Raw genomic sequence first — 24,486 nt, forward strand, 5'->3', positions numbered from 1 at the left:
TTATTGCTCTTGTTGAAGGAAGCAAAAATGCTTAAGTGTTGTAAAAAGTCCTATGCATTCTGAATATTTGTATAGAGGATAATAGTTTATGTCCTTTGGGGCTGAAAGTAACTCAAATGGACTTTGGTTTGGCATTGATCAGGGTCTAGTTTCTTTTCCTAGTGAAGCACAATTCAAATGTACTTTTCAGCCTTGCATGTCCCATAGCAGAATTCTACTTCTAATACAAACCCATTTTTACTAGTGCAGCAGTGACCTAGCAATATACATGGAGAAAAAGAAGTTTGACTTACATGTTTTGTAAGTTTTAGGATTGACTAATATTCATTACATTTTAGTCCTCATGATTGGTAAGCACCCAGAATTTTGCCATTTGTCTTGCTAGGTAATCTGTAAAACACTCATTTCCTTTATCCTTAGCTTATTTTGAGCAGAAAACAAGTTTGTGCCATGCCACCAGATGAACTGAAGGATGTCATTAATAATATATTCATAAGTTTTAATTCCATTGGCAATTATTGATATACAGATGTTTAGTTGATTTTATTCACTATAATAATTCAAACGTAGTGTGGGAGTGGTTGGCAAGCAGTGATTAAAAATATTTGTTATTCATAGCTAATTTTGTCTAATTGGTTAAACTAGTATTGATTGTGTTTCTTGTTTGAAAAGATTTTTTGGAAGAGAATAATTCCTGGTAGCTAAATTCTGAATTTGGGCACAAACATTAAAACAAAAAATTAATTACCTGCCAAATAATCGTGAAAATAGGTCTGAAACAGACTGAATTGTCATATCACATTTCTCTTGTGCTAATTGTGATTGCTAGATGTTTACTAATAAGTTTTCTGCATTTTGCAGCATATTCACCTATTAAGTGAATGGTATAAATTAGACATGGATCAGCTTGGAAGTTTTTTTAATTCTTCCCTTTCAGAAACCAAACACTTCCTTGAACTTAAGATGCTAAGGTATTTAAGACACTCCCTAAACCCTTCCATTCAGAACTGCTGTTTATGTCAATCACCTGCAGACAAAGCTAAGTGGGAGCTAATTTCTAGGCTGAATGATTAGACTCACCTTTTACTGACACTATAATTTTCTTTTTTTTTTCTTTTTTTTTGTTTGTTCACAAAAGAAGGGAAGAAAATTAGCCACCTGTTCATCACTTTTTTTATAGTGTCTGCATCAGTAAAGTCTAATGAATGGAGCTTCAGATATTACAGAAGTAGGTACACTGCTAGGCACTCTACCTTTCTCATATAAATTAGATATTCTACTCTACTTTGATTTGAAAAATTAACTAATTCTTCTTTTACCCTTTTTATACCCAGATATATCCATAATATCTCTCTATATTGTCAGTATCTGTTATTAATTCATTTTCTGAGGCTAAAGTTGGCTGTAATGTCATACAGCATCTAAAGAACAGCAACTATAAATCTTATGGTAATATGTACCAAGCAAACCACAATGCCTTTAGGAAACTTTTTTTCTGTTCTCTTATTTATTGACAGATTTTTTTTTTAATTACAACACAATGAAACGATGGTAAGTACATAAGATGCAATAGTATAAAAAGCCATTTTAACCCTTCCCTTGGTTAAGACACTTACAGCAGACAAGAACTGCCCCACCCCAATTCCCCCCTTCTCAAATGAAAACAAAAATAAATATAAATTAATAAATATAAAACAAATCACTGCACAGCCCTTAACTCTTTGATTGCCATGGCAAGAACCGTAATGATGATTCTAGCATGTGACTTTCTGTGGTTAAAGGTTGCCGCAGCAGTCAAAGGGTTATAGCATTGTAAACATAAGTACTTTGTTGAAAATGTTCAGTCATGTTAATGGTCTACAGCAATGAGATTATTATCATGACCCCTTGACCTTTAATGACACAACATTATAAGGAGTTAAAGAGATAATAGCTTGGTGAGCTGTTACATAGATTAGTTAACCCATTTTGTTTAACAATGCACTATGAGGTCTTGATTTACTAATAAAAGACAACTTGTGTATAATAAAACACTGTTCAATGCATTGATCAATAAAATCAATGAAAAAAATCAGTCTAAGCACCACAAAATTTTGCCTGATTATATCTGACAGTCATAATACACTTTAGCACCATTTAGTCAGCCTTGCATTTGCACACAAACAAGCTTTGTGTTTGTCAGTAAAAGCTACCTGAAGGAATAACATATGTCAGTTATAAAAAGGTTACTGTATAGAATGCTGTGTGAGCCAATAAAATAAAATAGAATAAAATAACAATAATAAAACGACATTTAGTTGCAGGAAAAAAAAAAAAAAAAGAAAACAAAAAGCTCCAGTTATTTTGTTACTAACATACATTCTAATGAGCCAAACATGGGCATGAAATGCATGGGGCTATGCTGAGAAAAGAAAATAAAGATAAGAAATTTGCATGACACAGAGAAATCATCACATCTATATTCTGAGTTATTTGTCAGGCCTTGTAAATTAAATGAGCAACTGTTGGATGTTTCAAAAAGTAGAGCTTGAAAAGAGTTGATGTTTAACAATGTGTGGGTTTTACAGTAATGTTATGCATAAAACCACTTTCAGAGATATCCTAGCAACTGCACCAAAATCCTTGTCTCTACATGAAAAGTTTGTTTCCTCTTCTCAGAGGTGGAGGATAAACAAGGATATCATGGTGTGGGAAGAGACTCATAATTGCAGCAGATTCTAGCTAACGTATTGGAACCAGATTAATTGCTACTCTAATTACAGGGAATTAGGTGGAGGAAAGAATGGCAACTACATGGAAAATAGAATCAGCTTCTAAAATCACAAATCACACCCAAAAAACAGGACTAAAAAAAAAAAAATCATCTTCTGATAGATAAAAGATTACAGCACTTGGAGTGAAAAAAAAAAAAGTGAATGTTATTTGGAAAGTAATGGAAACAAGAATGTGTATGTAGTAGAAAAAAAAAAAAAAGACACATACCCTTCTTGTACATAAATGTATCAAACTGATTGACTACACCCAAACAAAGCCAGCCATACACGCTTTAACCACTAACAGTACCAACCACGGGACTGGCAAAGAGCAGACATAACCTCCCTTAAACATCTTCTAAGCATGTAGGAATACACCACGTACAGTAAACCTGCAGAAGTCAAACACTTGCACCTTTCTCTGCAAGCTGTGAATAAACTGTATAATGAATCTAATTCCCAGCCTACACTAGCAGATGATAAGGAGAACTCTTCATAAATACACTGTTTATGACACCTAAAAATTAATTAGGATCATTCAGAAAACAATGTATAATAGGAAAACATTCAGCCATGCAACAGTGTTAGTCTATTATGCCAGAGTAATAATTTAATGGTGGTTGATCTCTGTGTATGAACTGACTTGGTGTAGAGGAGAGTCCAGTCCTATAATTATTGCTGGAGTAGCTATGGTATAAATTACAGGCATCAGAATGCAAAGATGGAAGAGAAAAGGTTAAAGACAAGAACTGGTACCACTGCAAATAATACCAATACTCTCAAAATACAACTTTCTAGACTTCCCATCTCTCACAGACAACATAAACCATGGATGTAAATAGTGTGCGAGGGCTGGCATCAAAAATGGTAGCTCTTTGCTGTTACATTATGACCAGTGGAATAGCCATGAGATGCAAACATGAAGTCTATGATGGTCAGTGCTGGCTGTGCCACATCATTTTTATAAAAGTTAAAGGATGGCTGTGCCAATGGATGTCAGAGACTTTAGCAAACTGAAGTGAATAACTTGGAGCTCAGCTGTTGGGATACTGGACAATGGACAAGATTTAGTGAAAGATATATTCCAAGTTCCTCTAATGTGCATATGATGTGTTTTTGAGATGGTACTACCTTTACATCATTGACAAAAAGCTGCATTTCCCAGTGATAGACTGTGAAAATATATCTGATTAATGAGGTGGACAACAAAATTTTATTTTCTTCATCTGTAGAGTTAAGAGACCATTTCTCACTTGTCTACCAAGATCAGAATACATTAAAAATTGTATCAATCAGTCAGAAAACACATCAAGGCACAGTTGAAAAAAATAAACAAAAAGGGGGAGGGATCAGAAATTTGAACATATTTATCAATTTAAATAAAAAAAAAATAAAGTGATACATGATCCATCCAGAGGTCATAGGTGTGTTTCTATTAAATCAAATATTTCAGGACTGAGATACAGAAATAAAGATACATGTCTGTAATATAGACTAACATAGGTAAAGGCTTCTTTCTCCTTCAACATCTCATCCAGTAGAGTTCTTCCAGTGATGGATAACTATGGAGTTCTAATTTCTAACAACAAAGGTAAAAACATTTCACTGCGACAAGTTTTTGCATATAGATTCAGGATGATATTGGTTTGACTAATCCTTTCTTGAATGATTTACAATTGTAGAAGATATTTAGTGTGCTCTCTATATATTTGTAGTCAGATTTAGAGCAACTCTACTGAGGTGCCTTTTTGACTGACCAGTGGGATATGACATCAAATATATAATTCAGTGGACTTTCTAAAGTGTAACAAGTATCTTTGTTGTTGGAAATCAATAATACTTTCAAAGCTATCACTGAGTTCCTGATAATATGTCCTTTTGTTCTAATGTCAGTAACCAAGGTAGTGGGTACATGAAATTTTCTGTGGTGTCAGTCATCATCTTTGGTTCCTTCCCTACCCATCAAATTGGTTTTGCACTTGGAGTTATGAAGCAAAGTGTTCTCATTCCTTTTCTTATATTCTTCTAGAAATGAAAAACGGAAATGCACTTCCCTTGCATTTTCTGTGCCTGCCTGCTGTCTTTGATCAAAAGACCTAGTTGGCTGTCCTGTGGATCCTAGATGTTTTGGAAAGACAATTCATGACTAATATAGGTTTTCTCTAAGAAAGATTTCAATGGTCCTAAAAAGCTGTATTTGTCATCACTGTGATCCAAGGACAACAACCTTCAAAGCAGTGCACAGATAGCAGATGATGGCCTGTGAATCTTGTATGGGAGATCTATATTGTAACATAGTTTACATTCAGACTCAGTAAGACAGTAATAATGAATGACACTACAAGTCCAAACTTTTAAGCATGAATTGACAAGAGATGACTGCTTGGTTTCAGAAACACACAAAGGATGGATGTTAGACATATACTTATTTGACAGTATTTCACCAAATGCATTACACAGTGTAAGAACTGAGAATAGATTATTTGTGTCATGACACATTCCTTCAATACTGTATTGCTACTCAGCATTAAATTTTCTTGGATAGCAATCTAAGGTATTTCTGTGAGCTGAGTGAGTATTGACAATTAATGTCCTGAAGGTTGTTCTTTTTGTTGTCTGTCTGTTTGTTTGTTTGTCTTTAATAGTTTTCATCTGCCTTGTGATTCATGACCTGAGTTCATAGCACTTCATTATGTAAGGTGAAACACAGCTATGCAAATACAATCCACAGCTATGCCTTTCAGGTGTGAATTGTGGTTTGCCACGATCATTTAAAACAGTGCTGTAGGTTGCTGGTGATGTCTTCTGAATACACATCATCAAATGTATCTATTCCTAATGCATATAACAGTGCTTTCCTAACGTGTATAACTCTCTATCCAAGCAAACAAACTGCTCAGAGCTGACTTCAACATGGTGATCACATAAAATATTAATGTGATCAATGCGTGAGCACTGAAAATTTTGTGGCAATAACCAAGCAATGCACATATAGTATATGAATCTGTTTAGATTCTTTGTATGCCTAAATAGGGGGCTGTGCATTTAATCTTGACTATATCAGTTGTATAATAGTGTTTTTTGGGCTACGTATAATATGTAAGTGTTAACACTGAAAAATAAAGAGTATTTTAAACCACCATTTTACACTACTGGCCAACCTCCTTTTTCTCTTTGAAGTTGTGAAATCATAGTAAGGGAAACAATTTTTTTTCACACCTTATAAATGAGTTAGCACTGACTGTATACTGACCCTAAGCACTGTCAGTTTCCGCAAGTCTGACAATTTTATAGCCATGTAAGTACAAATATGTGTGTAGACAGGGTTTTAAACTATGTCAATACATAAGGATGGAAATATGGATTAGAAACATTATTTTCTGATTTAACACACTACTCTCTGCAAGTGGCAAACACAGCTGAGCATGCGCTGATTGGCAGAGTTACAGTGCATTGTTACCAGTTGGTAAGTAATATATTACTTCTCTAAAAACTCTTCAAACTCTGTTGTTGTAATGTTAAGGTCTAAGCACTTACCGCAGAAAGCTATTTTATACCAGCCTTCTGTTGCTAATCCTACTTCCCAGAAACCCAGTTCCCAGAATGATGGATGGGCAAATGTCTGATCCAGGACACGTGCATGACACAGAATAAAAGTGATTATTCCATGTGTCAGTGCCAGATGGCAAGATGAAGAGAATTCTCAGTATATATTTTACTGCAAGAGCAAATTTTATTATTTATTTATTTATTTATTCATGGGGCATGAAAGACTATGAATTAAGATATGCTGAGAGCTTGCCAAAGAGATTAAGGATGTAGTTATAAAAAGGATATGATGCAATTTCATAGGGTAGAGATGGCTATTAACTAAATAGAAAACTTTAGTTTATGTGGTGGCTATTATAATTACCAGCTGTGAACAATGTCATTTTACAGAAGCAGAAGAAACTAAGCTGTATGACTGGAAAGCTTTGTGCCATCATAAATGGCTGGCATATGTAATGGTTAGAGTTTATGTAGTGTGACAGCAAGCAGCACTGTGCTGCATGCACATCCAAGTGTAGAAAATCCTGTTTAGTACGTTAGTTTGAATCAACATTTCTTCATTTATATTTTATTTGTCTCTCAAATTTATTTCATCTGTACTATGGGCAGACCAGAGTAATACTTAAGGCTATATCCACAGGATCAACATACTTTAAACACCTCGCATAGAAAGTCATATCTCAACAAGAGGATAGGCAACTGCAAATAACTACAAATTGTAGACGATATGCTAAAGCTTATGCATGCTGGGAGTCAAAACCTGTTTATGATGTTTGTGTTCAATGCTGTCTACGTACTTTGAAAGTCATTTTGATTTGATGAACAAATGCTTACTGTGGTCACATACTGATGAACCTTCAAAATATGAACTCCAGTTATCATTGTGCTTTCTTAGTTACATGCATACCTCAAATAACACATCATAGAGGATCTATGCTAACACTAGAGTCTACCTTAGATCAATTGTAAAATGGAGCCAGTCCACAACAAGTGATGGTATGCTTTTGATGTTTACCAGACATTTTCAGCATCTATGGCACTGATGACAATGTTGATCTCTATCAGCCTCTGACATCTCAGAGGATAAGTCATAAGAATGGATTAGAGAGATTGGACTCACGCATTACATTTTTTTTCACGAGATCATTGGCTGACAAATCAGTGATTTATAGGCATAAACAGATATTAATTTTATGTTTATATGTTATATGGTTCATTTACACCTGATTTTGTAACTGACGTATGTTTAAATGGTCTTATCTTACTTGAACCACTCTCTCTAGAGTCTGTGTACTTTGAGCTAAGGAAGTATTCTTAACATAACAGCACTGATCTATCAGTCACAGATATAGCATTGTATTCAATAACAGGTTATCTGTTCCTCGACTCACACAAAACATTATTTGATTTACAGCATAGCTGAACACCTAAGTGGCCAGTGACATTTGTTCTTTCCACTGATAATAATGATTTTCCTTGTGGCTCATAGGGCTGCAGTCTTCTATTTACACTTCTGGAAATAGAGCTGTCCAAAGACAGTCTTGACAACAACAAAAGGCGACAGGGAGCTATTGTTCTGTAATGGCTGCATCAAATCTCTTACTACTACGGTACACAGCTTGCTCCACCTCTGCAATTGGTGGTAAAACTTAGGCCTCATTCTAAGAATATGTGTAAGCCAGGACAGAGCAAGCCCCTGCAGCCATATCCTTCAGCCTGGTTACCTTGCGCTATCTCCAATTTAGGCTGCTAATGGTGTGATAGTTTGCATTTCTACTTTCTTAAAAATGCAGTGACTGGAACATTCACTGTTCAGTTTTCTATTTGGCGTTTTTTAAGCTTTTCCCTAGTGATGGTTCAAATGCAACAAACAAACAAACAAACAAACAAACAAAAAACAATAGGAATGTAATGTTTCTGTTGCTTTTAGGCGGACCTACTTTCTACCCTACACACATTTTTTCTAACCAACAAGCTAGAATTCTATTATATATAATTTGGTACCAAAAGCTACATTTAACTGACATTAGGATTGTGAAGTAAGCCAAAAAAAAGTTGAAAATTCAAAATTAAGTCTTACATTCTGTTCTTAACCCACAGTGCTCATAGCACAAGAGTCTTGGCCAAACAACTGGGAGGTGAAGTACACTGCCAAGAGAAAGTGTAAATCTGCTCCTTATGTTTGAATATATTAATTTCTGTCATTTTCATTCACAGAAGTAGCCTTTTTTTTTTTTTCCTTTAATTATTGCCTCCCTTTACTCCACTTTGAAAAAAGAAAAAGAACAAAAATTCATAGGAAGATATAAAACATGTATTACATTTATTCAGGAGACTTGAAAGGGCTCCTTTGGAGCCATTTGAGTGTCTCCATCTGAGGCTATCCAGTAAATATACAGTTACATACTTTTTTAGGTGTATTTTTGGAAAAAAAAAAAAGTGTCAATATGTTACAGTCAATAACCTTTTCATAGCTTTATACATTAAAAGGCCAGGTGAAACGGTGATGTTATCTACTCTGGCCTCCTGCGTCATACAGACCGTAGTATTTTGAAGATACACAGCCCTGTATAGTCAGCTTGTTAAACTGCAACTGATTAACACAATGAATATTCAGTTTTGTATTGTTCCACAGTACAGATCGTGACAGTAGCAATATGGAAAAGTTTATTAAAAATTTTATGTGAAAAGTTACGACACGTGAGTAGGAACCCAGATTGCAGAACTCAATCACTTTGTTTTTGATTAGTGCTTGTAATTATAGGCCCTGGTAGAAAAACAACTATTCAAAAAATAACATTGTCTTAGAACTTTTACTTGTTTGAGTTCAAAACTAAATCAGGCAACACCAGTAATTTAATCTGAACTTCCATAATTCAAAGTCAACCAACATGTATTTGGAAATTCCACTGACCACGTTTGCTCCTACTTAAAACAAACCTTTATGACTGTGTTATAACCTACTGAAAATAGGGGTATATAAGAGAAATGCTGACAAAACCTTGCTCTGCATGACATAAACATGCCAATATAATATTACTTTTCCCTCTCTGTATATAATATATATGCACTTTAGAGTAAAAGAAAATAATCAACTTGTGTATTCAGGTATCTATGATGTACCATATACCAAGCACTAGACTTATCACACTTACCTTCCTGCATAATTAAAATTAAGTTCTCCAAATGCAAACATTTTTGTTACTTTATCAAAAAACAACAGTCAACATGCTCAGCACTTCATTACTCTCAGGGAAACAGTTGCACAAAAAGTTAAAGCTGCCATGAAAGATATTTCAAAATTGAAGTGAAATTTTCAAGTGAACAAAAAAACAGATGAGATGCTGTTCTGAATTAAAGAGAATATAAAACCAGTTCTCCTGTTGTAGAGGAAAACCAAATGCAGAGTAAATAGTGTTAGTATTTTCCACCAACTATCCAAGGGACAAAATTGGAACAGGTGATGAATCATTTTGTTCTATCTGTAGTAAAATATAAGTTATAGTAGATAGCTGACAATAAAAATCTATGCATGAATTAAAATATGCATGTATGTGTGAGTGTGTGCATGCATTTCTAAATACACAAATGCATGCACACACACACATATTAATATATATGACAAAGAAGCATTGAATTCCGAATTTACCAAATGAGCAGATGTGCAGTAAATACCCTATGTTACTTAACTGTGAATTAATATATATTTTCAGCAACAACTGAATTGGATTTACTAAATAATGCTATGGGCTGATACTGGTGCAATTCTAACCTACAGTATGCAGTACCTCTACAAAACATCTCGAAAATGCCATCTGCATTGCATATTTGTTGTAAAACTATATCTTTTTCTAATCTTCATTTCTGTTAGCCATTACATATGTATATCTGTTTATGCTCTAAGAAATAACAATTTGCAATGCTTTATAGCATGCCACATATGTTCATAAAATAAGTCCTCAAATCAATATAAAATCATGTAATTGAACAAAAAGGCATACTATTTTTCATGCTATGCTCAATATAAATATAAATTCAAGGCAGTCAAGCTATTCATTACCAAAATAATAATAACCATAATATATGTGTATATATACCTACACTCTCTAAAAAATGATCCAGTTATGTGAATTAAGAAATCAGTAAGAAATTGGCTGAATGTAGTACAAAAGTCTCATTTTATGTAAAAGCCAATACTGGCCATTTCAAGTATTTTAATACTTTCCTATAACCTTTTCATTAATAACTAGCTATCTGTAGAAATGATAACTTTATATGGAAAAATTGTATTCAAGTTAAATAAAAAATCATTTCTACTGTAGTTCATTTTTAGAGTGTGCATGTATACATAACAAAATACCTTTCTACAGATCTATCATAAATATTTTTGTTTCTGTCTTTTCTTTCCTAAGAAAACACTTCACCATTTTTTTTTCTCTAATTTTGGATAATGTACATCAGGCCTTTTAAGAAATTAAACCCATCTTAGATCATTAGCAACACCAGATTCCATTCAGTTTGTGCCAGTTTGCAAGTTAAAGGTCAAAGAGCAAAGACATAGGACAGTACACTTTAAGGAAATTCAGACAGTGAAGCTGTTCACAGAAGACAATGTTTAACTTGGTAATGACAGTCAACAGGTCAATAATCAAGTTCAAGGCAAGCTGTTCATTGTTGCAAAAGCTACTCCCCTCAAATCCTGGCTTTCATAAAAAACCAGGTGTCTGACGTTTGGGGTGCATCATTCTGACCATCTTTAATAAGTTCACAGCCCAGTGACTGTAAAGCCTATCACTGCAAGAAGCAGCTCCTAAAATCAATAAAGAGGTCTGTCAGTTGCTGACTTTTCTCTAGGAAAAAAATATTGATACAAACCTGCTCTGCAGGTCACATGAAAATGACAATACTGCTGTTAGCACAAATTACACGTAATGACAAAATGCTTTGGTGGTCCCTTGGCTCTGTCAATGATATCATGTTCAGCTAAAGGCCAGAGATTTGACTAACCCTTTGAGAACTATGGTGAACATGCAAGGGGGTAACACACCAGAGGATATTCATGCAATATCGGAGTCATCATTTCGGTTTTCCTTTGAAACTGTAACTCTACCTCTGAAGAGGCAAATTGAATTATCATGCAACATAGTTTAAAAGAGAAATTCAAGATGCTTAAGATAAAAGGCTAAGCTATAAAACTGTAGCCAGTTCAGAAAAATCCTTGGTAAGTGATAGAAGATATTAAAATAGGTTTGGTTCATTTAACCAGAAAGTAGCTGGTAAATATAGTTTGTTTTCTCTTTATGTTATAAATGTTTTTGTATCAATAATGCAAGTAATTAAAAACACTCACTTGCAGTCACAGGAAATCTGTTTTTAAAAAAAAACAAAACTGTTTTTCTTTTAAAACCTGTATTTCCAAAACACAATCCTGTAATTTAAATCCACCAGACTCTGCAAACCAATGCAATAGTTCTCAAAGGGTTACACCAAAGTAATACCAGTGTCAAGTTTCTCTACAGCATGACTGTTGCTTTAGTTCATTGAAATCCACTTCAGAGACACACTGCTTTTTACCATGCTTTGGAATGAATGCTCCTGACAGACCTGTGAAAGGCCTGGGGCAGTTGGCTTGGTACAGCTTGGGAAAGATTATGCAGGAAAACCAACCCAAAATCAAACAAACCAATAAAAAGATTCCTCTTAAATATAGTAATGAATATAAATGAGTTTAAAACATTGAGGACATAGCCCAGAGCAGCTGTATAAAACACAAAATGAATGTATTATTAAGGCTGTTACTATATTGCAGATATTTTGGCCCCTTGTTTGTTGGAAAATGGCTGTCCGAACAGTCTGAAGTCCTGCGTGTCATCCGGGTCTCCCACCTGACAAACTGGAAGTAGGAGTATAGGACTTTATCCATAGCAGACAGAAAGCAATCCTCTTTGGAGACAAAGCTGTTTTGGGTCTTCTCACTTTCCTGAAAGTTCCATTGCGGGTTGTTGTGTTTTTCTAAAAAAATTGACTTTCAGCAAAAAATTTTTCAAAGGGGAACAGGCCTTAAGGGAAAAATGTAGAAACATTGGAGATTTTTTATTTTTCCTCTTCGTTAGTTAATCCTGATAGTTTATCGGGCATTTAGCGTGCAGAGGAAAGGCCTAAATTGAATGACAAAGAAAGACAAAGGACTGAAGAAACAGCAGATACTTTGTATCATGGAGGCTTCCCAGCTGAGCAAATCGCCACTCATGCGCAGGACAGGCACCCCCCTGGGTTTTAAAGATCAGCTTTGTTTCAGACTGACAGATGCCTGCTCCTAGCTAGGAAACTGCATAACAGCTCTTGTGTTGAATCTCAAGTTACCACAAACTCCTGGGAGGGAAAGAAAAAAAACCAAAACCCTACATCACACCCACTCTTGCATAGAGCGTTTGCAGTACAGTATGTGGCGGGGTGTTCCTTTCCTTTTGAACTGGAACACAGTGTAAACCAAGACAAGGAGGCACAAGGCCAGGATGCAAGGAATGACAATGGCTATGGCTTTCACAGTGCTGGCTGTGTTGTCCAATTTGATGACAATGTCAACGTCATCTTGAGGGCTGTGTCGGTCTTTGTCTCGGTCTGTTGGTCCATCACAACCCATAAAATCCTTGAGGATGGATCTGGGATAGCCAGGTTCCACTCTGAGCATCTGGTTATTGAATTTCCAGTACTCTTTTCCTTTGTAGAAATATGTGAAGCCTGAGGAAGAAAATTGCAATTATTCATGGTCATATCAGATCAAACCATGTCACCTACACCCAATGACTGAAACTACTGGTATGAAATTATTTTACAATTAAAAAGATAAAAAATATGAGGAATATACCCTGATAGGCCTTTCAAAACTTTCCAAGTTTCATTTCTTTCCTGTCTCTAGAAAATCTGTTTTCCTCTATTTTTTATAGAATAGAAATATTTTATTTCCTGCATTACCACAAACAATAAAGAAATTTCAAAAAATATTATCTTTGACAGACCAGGGTCCAGGTGACTTGTTTATTCACTGAAAGCCCAACTGGAGCTGTAATCCTCAGGGCCAGCTCTATGCACTTTGAAGCATCTCAAGCTCTTCAAGATGAAAAGTCTACTGAAATAAGTTGCTACGCTGAGCTAGCCAGAAATAAGAGCTCTCTCTCTTTAGTGTCACATAGCCTACCACTGTACTTCAGAAGAAGGAAACTGTATGAAATAAAAGCAGCTTTGCCAAAAAAAAAAACCACCACAGGTGTACACATTTAAATTTTCTGCAGGGAGCTGGTATTTTATCATTCAGATGTAATCTGATGTTATTACCAAATATGCCTAAATGAAAAAAAATAAAAAATAGAGAGACTCCCTTACAAAAATCTAAGTTACTTTATTATCCCAGATGAAAAATGGCATTAATCTGGAAATATATGTATATATATATATACAGCAAACCTTCACAAAGTGTGAATTTCCTCCCACTGTTTATAGGCTGAATGCAAACTGATGGATTTTTTCCAGCATTTTTTTTTTTTTTTTCTCACAGTTAAGTACTTCGGCTGAAGCAATTTGATGTATTATCTATAAAAATATTCTAATACATATAGAGAGACTATATAGAGATGACATCTCTATATCTATATTCTAACATATATATATAAACTACAAACGTGTATATATCAGGTACATATAACCCAAAATACTGACATTAGTTAGTATTAATTGTGAAGGAAATCCTTTTGTCTATTATCACATTTACTGTAGGTGTTTATTTGCATGGTTTGCACAATAAATAAAAAAAAAAAAAAAGGAAAGCCAAAAAAAAAATATAGAAATTATTTGGTTTAATTAGAAGATATGCTTTCAAATGGTCACCAAGAGAACTATGAAGAAAAGCTTGCATGTCAGCTCTTCTACCCAAAGGAAAACAGATCCAGACAAAAAGCACTCAAATTCTTTCCAAGTAAGTTGTGTTACTTCATATTGGTATCTCTTTTTGTTTCTTGCTATTTCCATACAAGCAGCAGTGGAGATGCAAACTATTTCTCAAGATATGCCTGCTTTCATTATTTCATGAAAAATGTCGTAGTGGTCTTAATGGGATCTTTATGACGGCATTTTCAATCCTTCTTTCTTCCCTAGGGTCCTTTTAGGCTTCCTGAGAAGCCCAGGAATGCCCTTTTCCCTTCGCCTTCTTCACAATCTAATGTCATGTTTTACCACCCTCCTCATTCAAAGACTCTTGGACAGGCTATCAAAGCTATTGGAGAAGAAAAGAGAAGTGGGTCTGACATTATGAAGAGTCTTTTCTGCCTTAGTAATAAGTGTTCTGCCCCTGTAGTACTTTGAAAACCACTCATCTGAGTGTTACACTAAGATAATTTGCATTCATAATGACAGACACATGTACCTGAGCTCAATAGAGAAACCTTTTTATGGGAAATGCAGTCAAAATAAGAAAAAATATATATATAAATACATGCATATATACAGATATCATAGAATCATAGAATAGCTCGGGTTGGGAAGAACCTTAAAGATTATTTAACTCCAACCCCCCCTGCCATAGGTAGGGATACCATCCACTAGATCAGGTTGGCCAAGGCCCCATCCGGCCTGGCCTTGAACACGTCCAGGAATGGGGCATCCACAACTTCTCTTTGGCAACCTGTTCCAGTGCCTCACTATATATAAACATATATACATGCTAAATTCGTTTTGGATGTAATCTTTAGAAATATGCTTAAAAAGTAATTAAGGGAAGAGAGCAGAGGTTATATCCATTGTGCTTGTGTGTGCATACATAAAGTTTGTGCCCGTTTCCAAACATATATGTGTATTTACAAACAACAGTTAGTTATTGAGTGTAATACATGCAGAATGTCATCATGCCTGACCTACTTCCCAGTAAAAATAAAAATAAAAAAAAAATAAAAAAAAATAAATAAAAATAATTCCCAAGTAAAAATAAAATAAGCCAAAGGAAAACAACATAAAAAAATCTAGTCTAGCCAAAGTGCTGGAATCCAGAGATGTTTTCTACTTCTAGATGTAACAGAGCAAGGAAGCAATTAGACATATTTTTTGGGTAAAAAAAAATCTATAGTAAATTACTTAACGAAGTTGGAGATTGAAATAGTAGATGGAAATGATCTATACATGGAAAGAAATGTTTTTACCTTCTTATTAAAAGGAAATTAAAATAATATGGCAATACATATATGTGCTGTCTGTGAGGTGAGCACAACACTCAAAATTTATTAATAAATAAATCATAAATGCCATACAACTTTCTTCCAACAATGATAAATGAGGACAAATGCATATTTTTATTCCCATCAAAGGGATCTACACTCTGTGCAACTGAGGGCAGCCTGCCAGTAGCCCTGGGTAGCACCGAATTCTCATAAAATAGATGAGATTTAGACTGCTCTCATTCATTTGGAACTGTGGTTAACTGAAATTCTAGATTCCTATATGTGATGATCCATCTTGGTCCAGGTAGTAGCACCTTATACTAACATCCCCATGATTTGCATTTCTTTATCATGGGTTTATGACATCTTTGATAACATAAATTCCTAAGGATATTTCAGATTAAGATTTCTGTTCAGATAAAGATCTGGTTTCCCTGTTCTAGTTATTCAGAATAAAGGTATTACTTTCTAAATTGTATAAACAGCCAACGCCTTGACAGTAGCAAAATAGAGATATACTGTGGTTAGAAAACTCATTTTAAGACATACTTTAATTCTGCAGAGAACAGAAATAATTAAATGAATTAAGACAGAATAAAACAAACAAAAAGAATGAAAATTAATGTTTATTATGCTAAATTTGAAATATCTTTCCCCTTCATTGTGTTAAGTGATACATGCAAGCAAACAAAGCCTTTTTCACAAAACCGAGTTCTATAACAGGAAATACTTCCTCTGTTCATAAATTCCTCCACTACTTAATACAAATAGTCATTCACTGCTCTGCTACTCTGTATTACATAAAGTGTGTTAGTAAATTAGCAAATTAGTAAAACAGAAATGTGTTTGCATACCATTTTCTTTGTGGACAAAGGCTCCCTGAGGAGATTCTGGGATACCTTTCCAAATTGTGATTGGTTTGGGATAACCAGGGTCCATGGATCTCATTTCTTCACTGTACCTCCAGTACCTGATTTTTTTTTTTTTTTAAGGAAACGATAAAAAAAGAAAGAAAAAAAAAATTATAACATAGCATGCCAGAAACTACATAGTTTTTTGCTTCTAACATTTGCTATATTGAATAGTCACAAATGGGAATACTTGAGTTCTTTTAGATACTACCAAATAACAAAGAAATAAAATCTATTTGCAAACTAGATAACTGTTTCATGTACACTGAAAAAAGATAAAAGATTTTTGCACTTTGACGACTAAATCAACTTGTGTCTCACTTATAATCACAGCAATTCTGATGTCTAGGACACAGTGAAACAAAGAGATGCAGCATATGAAAAAAAGGTACACAGAGGTTTTAACTAATATTTTAATCACAAAAATGCCAGCATGCTTAACTTGACTCCCTATGAGTATACATTACTGTAGCTGGTCATTTTATTAAATTGTTACAATGCAACAGAAAATTTTAAATGCACTTGTGCATCATTGTCAACCAGCCTTTCTCTAATTAAAAAGCCTCACTATGCAAATCTTAGGCAACCTGAACTTCAGAGAAGTATTTACGATTTTGATTTTATTTACACTTAGAAATAATGTTGATACTTTCTTTGTTCTTATGCAGATGATTAAATTGCTGTATGCATCTAAGTATTATCATAGCGTATCCTTAGTTTCTCTGTGTATATTGCTATAATATTTGGGTAGGTTATTACGTATTTGGATTGGCTCCACTAATTTAAATTACACTGTTAGATCATAGTTTTCTGGGAGTTTTCCAAATTCAGCTTTATTCTTGTGAAAAATCACCTAAAAAGGTAGCCACTCTCCGTATCATCTGCATTAATAATATAGTCCTGCTAAAATCTTGACCCTTTTTATAATTTGAACCATTTGACTTCAGCTTTTAGAAATGGTTGTTATGATATATCCCGGTAGATTAGAGTCCTTAAGTGGACAATATTTTTTTCCTTCTGAAGGTTCTTAGAAACTAATCAATTCATCTCTTGATCTTTTTGAAAAACAGAATAGACTACACTCTTATGTACCTTGCCCTGTGTGGCATTTCCCTGGCTTTAAAATTCTAGTGAAATTAAAAGGTGGCAGATTTGGTAAATTACACTAAAAACTATTTGTATCTATTTTTTTCTTTCAAACGCATAAATCATTTTTATAACCTGATTTCTTAATATAGTAGCACATGCACCAATAACCAGCCAACAAAACAATGTTGTTTATTTTGAAATGGAACATCTTTTAGAATTTACATGGAGAATGAAACAACATGTAGAAATAGCAAACAAAGATCTGAAATCAATACTACTGCAGATAGTTATTACTCATGTCCTGACTCTGCATTTCTTCAGCCTTAGCTTCTCTTTCCACATTTGTTTGTTCTCATTTCTGTGTTCTCACTCTTCACTGAGTTTAATCTTCTATTTTCTAATCTCCATTTTTATCTGCATTTCTTATCAATTATCTTATCTTTTCCTCTGTCCCTCTTTCCCAGAACCCCCTTTCTTTCTTGCTTAATTCCATTCATTTTCATTTCTTCTCTTCCAACCTGGAGCTCTTCCAGCAAGCTCCATTTACTAGCCTCTATGTTTTTCCAGGATGGAAACAGGCAGTCCTATAGGACTTTCAAACATATATGTTGCCATTAAAAAACATCTTTGAGGACACAGTCAGTACACACTTGAAAGCCCTGAAAGCATTGTCTTTTCAGCATTGATGAGAAATCCTATTAGGAAAAGACTGATCATGATACTATCTCTTCAGTCTGTGCTGAAATAATGAGCATGTCCACAGGGTAAGGAAAAACCTAGTTCTGTCTTTCCTTGGCATGCAAAATGTTCACAAGCAGACTGCCCAGTGATGACTTAAATGATTTGAGCTTTACCAACTATATAAACTGTGTTACTGTATCTCAAAGACTGATAGAGTAACAGGGGGAAAATAAATGAAAATGCACTTTGTGGTTTTGTAAAAATATAGGAAAACATTTGCTAAAATGTGTTCTTTCCTCTAGTTAATACTGTTTACTTAACAATATTGTAAACTACCAGAAAGCTAAGCTTTATGAATGAAAAAAAGATTCATTTAAACTAAAAAGTGCAAAAAACACTCACACCAAACAGGGTCATAAACAAGGCCAAGTGTCAAGAAGTACAGCAACCATGTTATCATCTTGTCCTACACTATTCAGTTCTAAGGAGAGGAATAAGAGTGGGTAAAATGTTTTTCTGCAATTTGTTGGCCCCTCTTTTGCTTTTATAGAATTACTTGGAAGAGTTATCTTTTGTGTGTAAATGGATCACTTCAAATAATAATAATGATCATCATTTCATGAGTTAGTTTTGACATGCAAGTATTATAATATCATTTACTATTTGAACTTCTAAATATTTATTTTTTAATTTTATAGATAATATTAGATGCTTGATATTTTATTGCTCCAACTGCTTTTTATTTATACCATTGTTCTGGCAGATTTAACTCTGTCTAGATTCTGCCCTGAAGCTCCTTTACTGAAGATTACCATCAAAACAAGTGTACATGTCCTTGAGTTACATAAGCAAGAACATCGTTATTTTTATGCTAGTATAATGTTTTGTTTTCCTTTCATTACTACCTTCTGCCACTAAGCAGCTACATTCATACCTTTCTCAGGATTAGATACAGCCCTATAGTAGATATATATGTACTACTAAAACCAGCAGAATTCAACTCTAACTTTAAAAAGAAAAAATTGTGATATAAACAATACACATTGAGAAGCTTAGTGGTATATGGGTTTATTCCCACTGGTGGTCAATATCCCATAATAGCTCAATTATCTCTGCAAGGTTCATGTTCTTCGATCTTCTTACATACTGTAATGCATTTATATCATGCTGAGTCTCATTCTGCTTGTTAGCTCTAAGTTGAACCTTCTTTGTCAACATATCTTTTTTCCTGAAAGTTATTTTTATGTTATTAAAATGTTATTACCTATTATTATTATTATTATTATTATTATTATTATTGAAACTATTAACTATAAGTAACTGTTTGTGCATGGAAATATAAAAGGACACTGCTGAATAAAGACTAAGGGAAGTGCATGTCATATAAGATTCCTACTGTACGTACTTTCCCAGGTGTGTGAACGTGGGAAATTGTTATTTGAAAATGAACTTACTTGAAAAAAAAATATATAATAATCAATCTTCTAAACAAGAGGAAGCAAATTATACAGGTGTCTTTCTTCATTAATTTTCAAACACCATTAAATTTTTACTTAGTTTCTACCTTCTTTATCATGAGATGAAGAACTATTTTTCTTTAAAAACAAACATATAAACAAAACCTTTAACAATACAATTGGTTGTGGCAGTCTGTAATGCAATATTATTGTATTGCTAAAAGATTATAAATATAGTGTTATCTACTAAACTAGTAAACTAAAAATATTGTGATGTGGATTAAATTAATTTCTGAAGACATCCAAGAATACTATTAATGTCTCATAATCCTAAGTACCACACAGTAATGACAGCAGCAATCATACTTCTAACAATACTAATATAAACATTAAAATAATTAGGAACGAATAAGTTTTCTATTGGTTTATTAATTGTTTATTATTATTAGTGCCTTGAGCACCCAGAATATATTAATCAACAAATATAGTAACATCCTGAACTTATAAAATCCATCATTCAGATAACTTTCAGAGCTTCAAAAACTAATGGGTTTTCTTGACATTTCTATAAAGTAGACAAATATTCTTTCCTTTATTTTTGCAGACAAGGAAATGAAGACACAGAGACAATAAGTGACAAGTGGAAGTCAGTTTCAGGACAGGAGGAGAATTCAGATTTTACCATTTTTCTTCTGTTCTTTATTAATCATAAAAATAAGCATCCCTTCTGAAAGAAACCATAGGCTTTATTTAAAAATAATTCCTAGGGAACTGCTTAAATTGTTCTCTAGCTTTGTGGGTTAGCTGTCATTTTCCTTTCTTATCTCATTTTTAAATGGTAGCAACAAAGCCATTTTCACCAACCTTAAAAACCTTCAAATGAAGCATTGCCTGTTTATGTGCTAGAGTTTAGAAATGAGGTTAAAAAGGAGGTAAAAGTGCACATAAGACTAAACACCAGGAAACTACCCAAATAAAGTGAGAGTGCAAGCTAATTACATTACTTGGAATATTTAAATTTAAATTTATCACAGCTGTGACTTGCCTGTTGACTTCTAAATCATAACTTTCCACTGGAAAGAGACACCTCATTTCAGTATGCTAACATAATTATAATACAGGTTATAAGAAACATGAAAGAAGTATGGCCCTCTGTGCAGGAGGAATTAACTACATCCACAAAAACCACTGAGCTGTTGAAGTGGCTCAACTTCTTTAGAGAAATAACAGAAAAGATTAACACGCTTAGTCGACATCCACCAAATTGTTTCCTTGAAGAATTCCTATACCAACCTATCTCCTTTGAAGAAGTAGGTTTTCCCAACGTCTTCCCACCAAATTGCTGAATCAATACCATGGGAAGGAATTCCGCTTCCAAGTGTTATCAAATCATGAGGATACCCTGGCTGGAGAGTAGTGTCCTTGAAAACCCAGAACTTGTTACCTGTACAAAAGCATATATATACGCATACATATATAGGTGTTAGTCTTCAGAACTCTCAGTATTGAAATGAATACATTCTAAAGAAATAAGAAAGACACCCATAGGGTACAGCAATTGTGCTAAAAACATTGAAATGAAAAATATTATAACACTGCAGATAATGCAAAATAAAATACCTTAGAAAATAAAATATATTACAGATACCTTGTATTTATAAAACATCTATTATCAAAAAGGACCACAAATAGGACCATATATTCTAATACCATCTGTTCTATGCCATTTACTGAGATCAAACCCAGAGTGAAAATTAAGTCATCTTTAAAGGTCTCTGTGAACAGTAATGTAATAAATTTACAGCAGTACTATACAATAGTATATAATGTTGAACGAGGAAAAAAATAGTTAATTTTAAGACAAAATCAGATAAGAAAACATAAATAAATAAAAAATAGAAATTCTTATTCTCATATAAACTGTATACTTTTATGACTCTGTTCTTTTTCTCCTGAAAAAGTTAAATTACTTGGGCATAATGTACAGGTAGATTTTAAAATAGTTTTTCATATTATATATTCATATTCATATCCTCAGTGTGGCCTAAAGACTGCAAAATAAGGTTCTGAAGTCCCACTGGTGAAAATGCTGTGCTTCTAAAATTAGTGAGTGGTTGACCCTTAGTACCAGTGGCAATAACATTTAACCTTTGGTTTTGCGTAGTGGATCATTGAAAACCACACAATTGATTTAGTATATGATGATAACACAAGGCAGTTGTGTGATGCTAGCTGGTATGCAAATGTCTACACAAACCTCAGATTACATAATCTGTTTTAAATATCAGTTTAGGCTTAGTGCCTCCTGGACAGCAATGCTCAGTGGTTGAATCCCTACTGTTTCAGTTACTAGCTGAATATATTGTCTGTCTAGCAGTAAGCATGTCTACAAAAGCAGAATTTGCAGCAATATATTCTAGTATAGGCTTCCCTGTACCTGCTTTTGGAGAGGATGCTTCCTGTGCTCTCTTGCGATTCTTAACACTCCATTTTCCCACCTTTAGTTTGCTCCAGCTTCCTATCCAAGCTCTTCTTCCTCAATGAACACTTCCATGACTCGTATCACCAAATTCATTACCTCATATTATAAGCCTTTAGACTAGTGCCATCCCCAATAATTCTGCTGTCTTCCAGACTCTTCCCTAAGGTCTTTTAAACATACTGTGCCTCCTGACCTATTTCTGCAACCATCTTTTCATTTGTATATTTTTACTTTCTTCTAATTAATCTTCAAAATACACATCTCACCTGTGTCTTTTCAGTAAAAATTTCTCTTTCAAACACAGACATCTCAGGCTGAAAAAAGGTAATAAAGATCCTCCTATCTCCCCAAGAAATAGGGAAAATGGAGTGTAATCTGTGTTTTAGTATTTATCTGAAGAACTTGCTTTAGGTCCTGTCTTCTTTTTGCTTTATCTTATCACTGGGACATTCTTTGTAAGCTAGACTATAGCCTCCATCATGTAGGAAACATGCTTATTTCCTCTTTGAAGGACTACCTTCATCTGTGTTTCTAAAAAGTGCTGCTAATTGTAATAACAACACGGAAGGAGAAGGTTCTCTGATGTGATGTAGACCCTTCTGAGTTACATTACAGAAAAGTCTAGGGAAGGTCCCTGAATACTGGATTGGCCTATTGTATATGTATATATAGCCCTATTGGTTATTTCACCGTGGTCTGTCCAGAGTTATTTATGATGATGTTTAAAATTTAAGGGAAAAAAAAAAAAAAAAAAAACAGGTTGGATGGGGCTTTGCGCAGCCTGATCTAGGGGAAGGTGTCCCTGCCTGTGGCAGGGGGATTGCAACTAGATGATCTCTAAGGTTCTTTCCAACCCAAACCATTCTATGGTTCTACGATAAAATATATTTTCCTCAGACACTTTTAGAGAGAGATCTTAAAAGACAAAATCATGGCTGTTTATATTAGTTATTATATTTACCTGTAAGGCTAGGAAGACTGTTACACAGACTTAGGAGGTTAAGGTGCTGTGCTGCATAATTATTTTATAAGGAAATGTAATATCACTCCAAAGACATAGGATCAGGTGTATGCCAGAGTCAACAAGAGGGAAAATCCAGAACACTGTTTTGCAGTTGTTTTTATATTTTAGCTATCCCTCAGTGGTATTAAATATTTGCTTAACGGGAAGTTTTCTTTATATCCCTGTTTGTACTGTAGTGTACTGTAGTAAAGCATGCTTTCATTTTATCACAGTTTTAATTAGGAGAAGGGATATAGTTTCAGTCCCTCCTATGCTGTGTTTCCAGAGTAAATTTTTTATCAGCTTCTTTACAGCTGCTTGCCACCCACTTCCAAACATAGACACTACAGTTTGCTCAACAGATCCATCTTCTCCCTCTGTCAGTTGAAGGAAGAAAGGGTTCTAAGAACAAATACATACAGAGACGTTTGAAGTACTGAAAATAAAAGGGACATAGAGATCTAAGAACAGTCACGAAAAGCTAAGGTCTGTATTGACCTAGGATTAAGGTCTGTGCTAACCTGACATTTACCTTTACTGTGATTCCCTACAAAACTCACTTATATAGGGTATGATGATGAAAACCACTCCCATGTGGTTTATCCTTCTGCCAATTCAGATGACCAGACACAGAAGGCTTCAGATGATAATGGCAGTTTCAAATGCAACAGTAAGAAAAGCCATGTATTTTGGACCTTAGTAGTTGGTCCTTATGGTGTGAACAACAGATGGGATCCAGTGAATGATACAGAGCCAGCTCATTTCTGTTTCAGAAGATCATTCAAAATGACAGCTGTTGCACAGCATTGAGAGGCATATGCTGTGATGTATGTAATGCCATTACCTTTTCCTGTGCCTCACAAGGAATAAAAGTAAAGTCAATTGTTAGGAATTGATCATTATCAGCCATACCCAACAAACTCAGCTATTAACAAGATCAGGTCACAGCAAAACAAAACAGCGGTTGAGCGCACACTTTAGTGGACAGCAGTACTAAGCAAGGTATCTGTTAAATGTTCATATATACTGAAGTATGAGCAGGTAAAGAAAGGAAAAACATGACATAAGTGAGAAATTAAATCCTTCTTCACAAAATTTCTGACAGGAAGTGAATTGCTTTGGGGTAATTAGACAAAAGGTAAATTTAACTATATAAAATACAATACCAAAAATGGAGACAGTAGGGCATTGAGAGCTTTAACATATGTGGGCAAGACTTCTATTGATTCTAACTATAGGGCATTGAGTTTAACATTTGCATTGGAAGATATATTTAGTCTGCTACAACTCTGTTGATTGTTAATGGGAATGTCTGTATATAAGAAACCCAAATGTTCCACTTGAATGCCCATTTT

At 34.3% G+C, this 24,486-nt stretch overlaps 1 protein-coding gene across 2 annotated transcripts in view; it reads right to left on the reverse strand.

Annotated features, from left to right (window-relative positions):
- Positions 1-2,651: 2,651 nt before the first annotated feature.
- The window catches only part of MMP16 (matrix metallopeptidase 16), a 203,038-nt gene continuing 181,203 nt past the window's right edge, over positions 2,652-24,486 (reverse strand). For both annotated transcript variants that reach the window (XM_013172388.3, XM_013172387.3), the window contains 3 exons: positions 20,940-21,090; positions 16,363-16,478; positions 2,652-13,043 (listed from right to left, as the gene is read on the reverse strand). In XM_013172388.3, the coding sequence (XP_013027842.1) occupies positions 12,709-13,043; positions 16,363-16,478; positions 20,940-21,090 (602 nt within the window). In that variant the 3' untranslated portion in view covers positions 2,652-12,708. The remainder of the gene's footprint in view (positions 13,044-16,362; positions 16,479-20,939; positions 21,091-24,486) is intronic.

Source organism: Anser cygnoides, chromosome 2 (genome assembly GCF_040182565.1).
Source record: "Anser cygnoides isolate HZ-2024a breed goose chromosome 2, Taihu_goose_T2T_genome, whole genome shotgun sequence".
In the NCBI taxonomy this organism is placed as follows: domain Eukaryota; kingdom Metazoa; phylum Chordata; class Aves; order Anseriformes; family Anatidae; genus Anser; species Anser cygnoides.